Below are 11,266 nucleotides of genomic sequence, written 5' to 3'. Positions count from 1 at the left end.
GAAATTCTCCAGTGTATTTATTGACAAAAGCTTGACAAGAGAAGACGTTTCCGAAACTGTCTAGTGCGTTCCCGTTCTTAGCAACTGTTTAACTCACCTTTCCATCGACGAAGCGAGTTAAAATCCTCGTGTTCTTCCGGACCGGATTATATTCCATCTTTTCTGCTGAAAAAGTGTATCAACGCCTTGGCTGCTCCGATGAGCCAGTTGTCAGTTTATCAATCAGTACAGGTACAAGTGTCTTCCCAACAATATGGAAATCGGTTTACATGTTTCCTATTCACAAAAAGGGAAATAGGAGAAATGTGTGTAACTATCGAAGTATCTCTGCGCTAAGCTCAATATCAAAACTGTTCGAGCCAATCTTGAGTACTGTGCTCCAGTGTGGAATCATTATTACCGAAATGGAGCTTCTGCGTGTACCGCATCGGCGAATCAACTACAGCATCTTTAGCACAGCAAGTGGTCGTTAGCCTCTTATCCAGCAACTTCGATCCCGACCTTCTCGTGGTACCAGCTGGAATACGAGCAACCTTAGCGGAGACCGGGTAACCAACCCCGGTGGAAACTACGGTCGTATACTAACCGGGAAGGAGGTATAGTCAGTCTCGGCACTATAAGATGGCAGCCCCATCGCGAGACGCGGTAGTGTTGCCCCAGTACGGCTACACACCTAAATTATATTACAACTAACAAAATTCTAGCAAATTCGGAGCGAAATATTCGGCATCGACCTAGGCGACGGAACAAGGACGACGAATGGGGACTCGGTACTTGGAACTGCAGCTTGCTAAATTTCGCAGGTTGCGAGCGGGTGCTGATTGAACAGCTGGAACCCCGCAAACTCGGCATCCTAGCTCTGCAGGAAATCTGTCGCAAAGGAGAGAAGGTATGGAAGATCCGTGGCGGAAAGGCCCTGTTTTACCAGAACGGTGGCGTTACCAACTGGGAATTGGGAACGGGCTTCGTAGTGTTGTGAGGAATGCAGGATCGCGTGATAGGTTGAAAGGTGATCAACGAGAGAATGTGTGTATTGAGGATAAAGGGCCGTTTATTCAATTATAGCATCATTAACGTGCACTGCCCGCACGAAGGTAGACCCGACGATAAGAAAGAAGCGTTCTACGCGAGGCTGGAGACAACTGCTCGCCACAGGACACCAAGATCGTCATCGGGGATGTGAACGCCCAGGTGGTAGGACCCCATAGCCTGCACACCGATACAAACGATAACGGCCAACGATGTATAAACTTCGCAGTTTCCCGAGGCCTGATGATCCGAAGCACCTTTTTTCCGCGCAAGGATATCCACAAAGCCACCTGGAGATCACCTGACCAACGTACAATGAACCAAATTGACCACGTTCTCATAGAGGGCCGGTTTTTCTCTAACATCACGAACGTACGCTCCCGTCGGGGTGCGGATATTGATTCTGACCATTACCTAGTAGCAGTACATGTGCGCTCAAAGCTGTCCACCGACCACAGCTAGATAACCCACAAGCTGCCGAGAACTACGCGCGAGTACTGAATGAGGCACTGCCTTCTTCCGAGGAGTTAGGTGCTTCAAACCTCGAAGACGGTTGGGGTAGAATACGCTCGGCCATTGGAGAGGCCGCTACCGCGGCACTAGGTATTGAGCCTCGAAGTACACAAAATTATTGGTTTGATGGGGAATGCCAACAAGCGGTGGAGGGGAAAAAACTGCTTGGAAAAATTATCTAAGTATTGCCACTAGAGAGAATCTGGCCAAATACCGACGAGCTAGGAACCAGTTGACACCGATCCTGAGGAGGAAAAAGCGCCAAAAGGAGGACAGAGATCGTGAAGAATTAGAGCAACTATTCCGAGCTGGAAGATAGTAATGTCCTAGCACCTGATCTCCAAGAAGTCAAACGAGAAATCGGGCTGCTGAGGACCAATAATGCCGCTGGGAAGGACCGCCTACCGGCAGAGCTTTATAAATATGGCGAAGAAACGATAGCAAAGGCTCTACACTGGGTTATTTCGAGGATTTGATAAGAGGAAAAGCTACCGGAGGAATGGATCTTTATTTACATCATTACATCTTTATTGATTTCAAAGCACCATACGATACAGTCGATCGACACAACCTATGGCAGATAATGCACAAACACGATTTTCCAGACAAACTGACGCAACTGATCAGAGCTACATTGGATCGAGTGATTATAACCGCCCAGCTAGCTTCGAGGTACGATGCTGGTCTAACAAGCCAGTCGTCGTATGTTCGAATCTCGGCTAGGCGGTGCTTGCTAGTTAGAGTCAGTAGGATTGTTGCACTGGCCCCGTAATTTTCCTGTACTCTAACAGCCGGCTGCGAAGTCTGTCGATAAAGAAGGGTAATGTCTAAAGACAGTATAAACCCATGGCTTTGCTTTTTTGGATCGAGTGATAGGTTTCGTACGCATCTCTGAGGCACTCTCCAGTCCCTTCGAGACGCGGCGAGGGTTGAGACAAGATGACGGTTTATCCTGCATGCTGTTCAACATCGCTCTTGAGGGGGTGATCCGACGAGCGGGCATCGAAACGAGAGGCATGATTTTTACCAACGGTAGCCAACTTCTAGGCTTTGCAGAAGACTTCGATATCATTGCCAGGAACTTTGCGACGGCGGAGGCAATCTACGCCAGACTGAAAGCGGAGTCTAGGCGAATTGGGCTAAAAATAAATGCGTCGAAGACCAAATACATGACAGGAAGAGGCTCAAAGGAAACAAACGCGCGCCGCCCACGGACGGTAAGCGTTGACGGCGACGAACTAGAAGTGGTAGAGGAGTTCGTGTATTTGGGATCGCTGGTGACCGCGGACAACAACACTAGTAATGAGATCCAATGCGGGTAATGGGTAATGAGCGCATCCAAGCGGGAAATCTGGCCTACTTTGCCTTCGTAAAATGCTACGATCAGGAAGCGTACGCCGCCGCACGAAGCTAACAATGTACAAAACTCTTATTAGGCCGGTAGTTCTTTATGGACTTGAAGCTGTGACGCTGCTCACGGAAGACATACGCGCCGTTGCCATGTTCGAGCGGAAAGTGCTGCGCACGATATTTGGCGGAGTACAAACTGAAAGCGGAGAGTGGCGAAGGCGTATGAATCACGAGCTACAGGCACTGCTTGGGGAGACTTCCATCGTACATCTAGCGAAAGTTAGCAGGCTACGGTGGGCCGGACACGTCGTAAGGATGCCGACCCAACGTGTACGATGGCTTGACCAGGTCGAACAAGATTTGCGACTTCTGAGACGACTAGGAAATTGGCGACGAGTGCTTGAAACAGCACGAGCCACCCCGGCTCTATGCTGCTGAAGAAGAAATCTTTAGCACAATCACCGGTCTGCAACGCCATTTCTATCGCTTTATACTTAGCTTCGACTTAACGTTAGCCGCGAGATACTGAAAACTTGATTCCTGCCACTAGCACGTAGATTCTAGATCTAGGTTAACCGTCTAACGGGTAAGACCGTCTGTAGACGGCCTTCGCTTTTGGGGCTCCAGAGCCGCATACGAAATTTGTCTTAAATTGACAATATGAAAAAAGTGTTCAGAATAGATTTCTTGACATTTTGATATTTATACACCACAACATTCTGGTTATGCGTCCAAAAGTTATCATCTTTCAAAAACAAAAACTCCGAAAAATTCCGAAAATAATTAATGCGCGAATATTCCCTTTTTTTGCTTTAGAAGAAAAAGTACATCTAGAATAAAATTGATAAAATGGTTGACCTCAAATTTTTTCTATGAGTAAATTTTACGCTTCATTTCAATTTTGTAATGTATCGGTATTGAAAAAATATCTAGGTAGAGCGTTAGACATTGGACTTTTTCTTACCTGGCGCTCCTCCAGATAATTATTTTTGCATAAAAATCAGAACTTAAAGTTCTTTTGAGTGTAGGGGAAGACGGGGTAAGACGGCCCCCCTAAACGAATAAATTGCTAGCATAAAATGTGTACGAAAATTCACATTTTCTTGTTCCAGACATGGAAAAGCATTCATTTATCTACTATTAAAAATTATATGAAGAATTAATTAGTTTATTTATTTTCGAAACGTCTAAAAATTACTCGTTCACAACCAGGCGGGATAAGAAGGACCACCAAAGGGGTAAGACGGACCATGGCGGAGTAAGGCGGATTGTGGCAGATTTGAAGGTTTCTTTGAGTTGTAAACACAATTTCAATATTATTAACTAAGTAAGAACAAGTTCTTAAGGGGTTTTTAAGTACATGCTAAAAGAAGGTATAGTTTAATTTAGACACCTGCTAAAAGAAGGAACTTTACTACTAGTTCAATTTTGAAAATGAGGGTAGACGTTATTTTACTCCACTGGTTTTTATTTGCTCTTTTCTTGGCGTTATTTTTGTTGATTTGTCAGCAGGACGTTTACTCTTCGAATACCATTAACTTTAGGTGAAGGTAAAGAAGGCAACGTTAAGTGAATTGGAATCATCGAATTTTGATTCCGTTAGAGTTAGATCCAAATTTACATTGATTGTGTTATTCGAATGGCACTTGTTGGCTTCTTTTGACATGGGAGGCTCTGTGTTAGACAGGATGATCTCAGATTCAGGGATAATTTTTATTACAGGTGTACTCTATTTCGAAAAAGACACTGATGAAGCTTGCAAGTCGTAAACGAAATGCGTATCTGTCAGAATAATAAAACAGTTAGTCAAATTTAACAGGAAAAAGATTGGGTTTTTTCATTCAATATTTTGAAAATCTATTAAGACACTAAACAGAAGAACTTTAGGCAATTATGAGCACTATGACGTATGGCCCTTTTACCCCGTGAAAAATGGCCCGTCTTACCCCTAGCTAACAATCTACATTATTTAACTTTTTTCTCTCAATCAGTACTATTTTATATACATTTTCCGCCACACGCAGAACAAGAATTGCCCAATTAAAGTCAGTGGTAAGAGAAACGTCAAAATATTTAGCTCTTTTTGCTGAAAAACCTTAAATTTGTTGCTGCTGAAATTATATCGCATGAAGACACTGCGAACGAAAAGTTTGTTTTGATTCTGGTTTTGACGTTAGATACGGCCGAGTGCCACAGGTTGTCTCGAAAGTGTTTAGATAGTCTAATAAACAAAATATACTGGGACATTTGTAGAAAATTTAAGGATTTCTTGACGAAATCGATGTGGTCCCTCTTACCCCGCCGGGCCTTCTTACCCCTTGTTCCCCTACTTTCATGATAAAATAAAATAGCGATTAGCTTGATCGCAACGATTTGACGATGTTGCTCGTTAGAGGGTTAAGTGTATCAGTAGGGCCAAAAGGCCTGTTATTATTTTTATACAAATAAACTCTTCCAACGTGCAGTTTTTCGATCAATACAAACTTCTGGGGCACCAGAATCAAAAAGAGGTGTCATAAATACATCTCTGGTAGAAAAAAAATATTCTAGACATGAATCCAAACACCCTGTATTACAGTTTGTATCGATAAGATGTATGTAAATATCGAGTATGTGATTATCGAGCAATTTCTTGCATTTCGAGCAGTTGCAGTATTTCAAAAATCGTTGGCAACTCTGTACTACCAGTTATCATTAGCAGAAACATCAGAAACAGTGAATCCGTAATCCGACTTCAAGATTTCTACGCAAAGTACCGTTCACTGAGCGATATTTTGGGCGTTTTAATAATGAAAAAATTCATCAATGAGTACACGCTCAAATAGAAATCCACATTCATAGTTTTTAGGTGCAACATCAGTTAAAAGCAAAAGGATATAAATACGGTTCGATTGGTGTAGTTCGCAGCACGAACAAAACCGTGTGACTGCGACATTAGATCTGTCAAACGTGTCGGGTGTCGTGTTCGTGTCTGTCATCAACAGAAATGATCAGAAAACCCGAAGAAAAAAGGAAAAAACCTCTGTTCACGCCGTAATCAAATCAGTATGGAATAGTTCAGTAGTGTTAGTAGATTCGCTAAACCTGCTTCCAATCGAACAAAAAATAGTGGTAGAGAAAAAAAATCAACGTACACATAAAATAGTTTCCATTCAATACGGCTGACTGCAGCGACGGCGGCTGCGACGCACTGCAAATTGTCTACATGGCAAAGGGTAGCCACACGATAGGCTTCAATCGTTTTGCATTTGAATAACAATAGGAACGAATGCCTCGTCGGTGTTAGGTATATACCAAAATAGCTCAACTGGAAAGAAAAAGAATCACACTTTTCACAATCACAGTCAGAGAGAATCTTCATCATCAGTGTTGTCAAAATCAAAACCTGGTAGGCTGCTATTATCACCTCTATAAGATCGCAAATGAAGGGAAATTTTCCGCCCACTCCATCAGACCAACTAAAACGAGAGGAAGCAGTCTAGATTCCGAGTGCTTATTTGTTTGGGTGCGAAGAAAAAAGGTACCAGACGGGCTAATCTGCCTATACTGGTTGGTGGTGATAACAAAACTCTGAAAAAAACGAACGTACACGTCACTCTTTTCTACAGCGATATGGTTTAGGTTTAACTAAAAAGTAATTCCATTAGTAAAGTTCCTATAAGCCGAAAACGTATCCAGTGTCAAAATATTTCGGTAGTTTTTATGCATTTTTAAAATAAACCATGATTCTTCGGCAGCTAGCGGGATGGAACTGGCTTCGCGGACTGGCGATCTTTATTACTGTGTGGGTGGTTCTGGTGGTAATTTTCTACTCAAAGCTAAACACGGGATACGGCGGGGAAGGGGAAGACACCATCCGCCGGCTTAATCAGGCGCTGGATTATCTGGAGAAATCCAAACAGGTCGATCAAGAGTTGCGGAATTTGATCGACGATTACCTCATCGATACGTCCTACAATCGGAAGCAAAAGTTCGTGGACGAACTTGGCAATAAGTTGCAGATCCACGGGGCGGGTGCAGGACGGTTCCGAGGGGTTCCCTCGCTGGAATACGAGCAGCTGAGACGGCGAGTTTACAGCAACACCGAAGAACTGTGGAACTATTTACATTCCGAAGTAGAAAAAGCGGCCAAAGTTGTGCGACGTAGCTCGACGGACGTTGCAGCTCCGTTGGACAATTTCCTAGCTCTTGCCAAGGAACACAAGCGTTCGCTGTTGAATGATATGGAGCTAATGCGGGCAAGCGATGGGTACGAATTCTGGCGATACAAGGAATCGAAGGATTTGAGTGATTTGGTTCAGAAGCGACTCACCTTCCTGCAGAATCCGGAGGACTGCAGCTCCGCCCGTAAGCTGGTCTGTCGGCTGAACAAAGGCTGTGGCTACGGCTGTCAGCTACATCACGTCGTTTACTGTTTCATTATGGCCTACGCCACGCAACGAACCCTGATTCTGAAATCGAAAGGATGGCGTTATCACAAAGCTGGCTGGGAGGAGGTGTTCCAGCCCCTTTCCGATACCTGTTTGGATGCGAACGGAGCGACCCACGCAAGCTGGCCGGGCACACGGGACACACAGGTGCTGACGGTGCCAATTATCGACTCGCTGAACCCCCGGCCACCCTACCTGCCGCTGGCCATTCCGGCCGATTTGGCCCCCCGGCTGATGAAACTGCACGGCGACCCGATCGTGTGGTGGATCGGTCAATTTCTGAAGTACCTGCTCAAGCCGACCGGCGAAACGCGTCAAATGCTGGAGAATGGGATTGAGAAGCTGGGCTTCCGGAAGCCGATTGTCGGGTGAGTGAGCTTTTGACCGTGTTTTTTCGGAGTAGATTCGCAGTAGAGACTTCTGCTTGTTTTAGGATTCACGTAAGACGAACGGATAAGGTTGGAACGGAGGCGGCCTTTCACGGAATTGAAGAGTACATGATGGCGGTTGATGATTATTACGATCAGCTGGAGATGGTGGAGTCGGTTGACAAGCGAAGGGTTTTCGTTGCCAGTGATGATCCGAAGGTATGGGCAGGGACTCTTTAATAGTAGCTTTTAAGATTAATTTTATTCTCGCGAAGGTTATCGAGGAAGCCAAAACCAAGTACCCCCACTACGAAGTGATTGGAGATCCCGATGTGGCCAAGGTAGCGGCCGTTTCAACCCGGTACACAGATTCTTCGCTGAACGGCATCATACTGGACATCCATTTGCTCTCGCTGAGCGACTATCTGGTGTGCACCTTCAGTTCCCAGGTGTGCCGCGTGGCTTACGAGATAATGCAGACCATGTATCCGGACGCGTCGAACCGATTCAAATCACTGGATGACATCTACTATTACGGAGGCCAAAACGCTCACAACAGAGAGGTGGTGCTGCCGCATAATCCGAAAAATCACGACGAAATCCACCTGCGCAAGGGTGACCTGGTGGGAGTGGCCGGCAATCATTGGAACGGATTTTCTAAGGGTAAAAATGTCCGCACCAGCCAGGTCGGTTTGTTCCCATCGTTCAAAGTTAACGACAAGATCGAGGTGGTAGATCTGCCGACTTATCCTAACGTGAAGTGAGCCGGCTTTCGCATCTTAACCCTCCACTAACACTGGAATGTGGCTCAACTGGAACGTGAACTCCACTCGGAAGTCGGAAATAGTAGACCGAAACGGCGCAGCCGTGAGAAAACGGGTTGGCATTTAGAGAAAACATTGAATCATTCACAAAAAAATGTTATGTTTTAAGGTAAGTAACCCGTGGCAGAATAGAAGCAGTGATCAATATGTGCGTGTGCGTGTTAGAAATATCAGATTCAAATGCATTAGTAGAACGTAAAAAACCTGCAGATTTAATAGCTTTTAAAGGAGCCGATTGAGAGATAAATAAATGTATATGTATTTAAGACAGGAAACAGCAAACGACCTACCAACAAGTTAAGCATTAATTTATACAAACGAACAAAAAAAAAGCAGTGAAGCAATTACCAGATATGTTAACAAAAAGACTATCCTGTGAGTCTTGTGTAAGTTATATGATGGGGTGAAATCCAACTGTAGTTGTAAATAATCGTAAATAAATCTGGTTATTCGCCTTGCCAATCCGCTAGTTTTGATAACTTACTAATATCACGTCACGACCAGTTTATTACCCAAAATCATGTTTTGAACTCAAAACCTTTTCGTATTTTCATTTACCCTAATACATACGCAACTGAAACCAAATACATTTTACATGATCCTATAGTATAAACACATCAATTTATTTATCCCGACTTGTTTTATATGCAATCTCGAGAGCCGTCGTTATCACGTTCATATCATTTTCGATAGTTTTCGCCCAATTCTCTACGTCACCGATTTCCTAAAGAATCAATCATAATGTTGTATGTAGATCATGGTTTTTGGCTAGGTTGGCCCTATCCTATACCTACCTTAAGTGAACCGTTGAAGTTTTCGATCAGTGTCAGCCACTGCTGGGTCTGTTTGGCAAAGTTTGTAGCCCCAACGTGAAGTTGTTTCGCTTCCGCGTCCAGCCGCTTTTGGTTCAGGTATGCTTGAGCGACGCTGGCCAATCAACAATCACAACACCATAAGTTTAATATTCGGTTTTCGTTTAGTACGATTAGGTAGGTACTTACCCTACATTCAAATGGTCCACTAGATTCTGGGTTAGTTCATTGGCAGATAGGATCGCCTCCTTTCTTCGTTTTTCTACAAGAAAGCAAAAAGGAAACAGGATATTCGTGTACCTCGACCATAATAAGCAGTTTTAACACATTCCTATATGCTTACCTTGCTCTTCTTTTTTTGCTGCTTGCCTTGCTTGGTGGTCTTTGATCATAGCGGATAACATTTTGCCAAAAATAAGTATTATCTGCTTCAGGAGCGTTTCTATTGTCTTATGAAGAAAAGCAAAAGCTACCTACTACAAAGTCAAAGAAGTTTTTTGAAAGAACACTGTTTTTGTTTCTGCTCGGGCCAGCAAAAAAATTTAAACAAAATCAACAAAACAAACACCTTGAGTTTATCAGAGATGCCAGATTCCAGATATTTGAGAGAAATTTGTGCTCGACTGCTCGAAACCCGAAAACAGGGTCGGCTATCGATAAGAAGATCGACATGTGAAGATAGAATTAACAAAAGGGCGAATGTCGCAAGCGTAAACCAACCCGGTAACAATGTGACAGCTCCCATACTAATCAAACGTACCTAAAACTGCTGGTTCATGGTTCACGACAGATGTTTGAAGGCGGCGTAAATATCGAAGAAAGAGTTTATTATCATTTGTTTTGGCAAAAAATCCCTTGTGCATATAAGATCTGAATTGGTTTATTATTTCAATAGAGTATTTTACGAACTGACAATATTATGTCAAGTACCAAAACGTTTCCGTGGTAATGACAATAGCAGCATAACTGGTTCTTCTGTCATAATAACATGCTCTATTTGGTTCTGTCATATAACAGTGTGTTTTTTGTACAACTGCAACGATCTCTATTGCTTGGATTTACTCTTGAATTTTGCTTAACTTGTTCTGTTAACGACAAAATCGATCCAGCAATCATGAAAGAGCATTTCATTTTGAATTGCGCAGCGGATAACTTTTAATGAAACACGCAATATTCAAATACTTTAAAGCAGACAACTCGTACACAAGAATGACAATCTTGTAATAAATACCGCTTTTTATCTTGTAAACAAATCAATCAAACAACCCACCAAGAATTCAAACAGTTTTACCGAAAACATGAAATAATGCTGAAATAATCAATACGCACTTTTCAAATCGTTGTCCAGACAGCTTTTTGCGTTCACATTTAACGTAACAAAAATTAACATTTCCTTTGGAAATCGAAGGTGCGTCAATTTTGACTGGCACGTAAAAACGATCGTCGCGACATTTTTGACACTGGCGGGTGTTATGGCAAACTGTTAATAACTGTCACTTTGTTACGGGGTAGCCTTCTTCTCTCCAGCACTCAAAATAGATCATTTTAGTTGATACTGCCGAGCCAATTTGCTCTACTACAAACTGGATGTTCAAAATTCGCACATATTCGACATGTTTTCAAAACGTTTGTTTTCGTCAAATCAAAACAACAAGGTCATAGGGTGCGCCAGGTGTGTGTGTGTGTGTGTGTGTGTGTGTGTGTGTGTGTGTGTGTGTGTGTGTGTGTGTGTGTGTGTGTGTGTGTGTGTGTGTGTGTGTGTGTGTGTGTGTGTGTGTGTGTGTGTGTGTGTGTGTGTGTGTGTGTGTGTGTGTGTGTGTGTGTGTGTGTGTGTGTGTGTGTGTGTGTGTGTGTGTGTGTGTGTGTGTGTGTGTGTGTGTGTGTGTGTGTGTGTGTGTGTGTGTGTGTGTGTGTGTGTGTGTGTGTGTGTGTGTGTGTGT

General features: G+C 43.5%; 2 protein-coding genes across 2 annotated transcripts; one reads left to right on the top strand and one right to left on the bottom strand.

Moving 5' to 3' along the window:
• Nucleotides 1-5,614: 5,614 nt before the first annotated feature.
• On the top strand, nt 5,615-8,968 carry LOC128741121 (alpha-(1,6)-fucosyltransferase). Its single transcript, XM_053836700.1, has 3 exons — nt 5,615-7,690; nt 7,756-7,909; nt 7,966-8,968. The coding sequence occupies exons 1-3, from the start codon at nt 6,615-6,617 to the stop codon at nt 8,452-8,454; spliced, it is 1,719 nt and encodes a 572-aa protein (XP_053692675.1). The 5' UTR covers nt 5,615-6,614; the 3' UTR covers nt 8,455-8,968.
• Nucleotides 8,969-9,114: 146 nt separating this feature from the next.
• LOC128743334 (biogenesis of lysosome-related organelles complex 1 subunit 1) lies at nt 9,115-9,827 on the bottom strand. Its single transcript, XM_053839888.1, has 4 exons — nt 9,670-9,827; nt 9,516-9,588; nt 9,309-9,441; nt 9,115-9,238 (listed from the first exon to the last, which is right to left on the bottom strand). The coding sequence occupies exons 1-4, from the start codon at nt 9,728-9,730 to the stop codon at nt 9,137-9,139; spliced, it is 369 nt and encodes a 122-aa protein (XP_053695863.1). The 5' UTR covers nt 9,731-9,827; the 3' UTR covers nt 9,115-9,136.
• Between the last annotated feature and the right edge of the window lie 1,439 nt (nt 9,828-11,266).

This window comes from Sabethes cyaneus, chromosome 3 (genome assembly GCF_943734655.1).
Source record: "Sabethes cyaneus chromosome 3, idSabCyanKW18_F2, whole genome shotgun sequence".
In the NCBI taxonomy this organism is placed as follows: domain Eukaryota; kingdom Metazoa; phylum Arthropoda; class Insecta; order Diptera; family Culicidae; genus Sabethes; species Sabethes cyaneus.
Note: the sequence above shows the minus strand (reverse complement) of the source record. Positions and strands in the feature narration are given on the sequence as shown.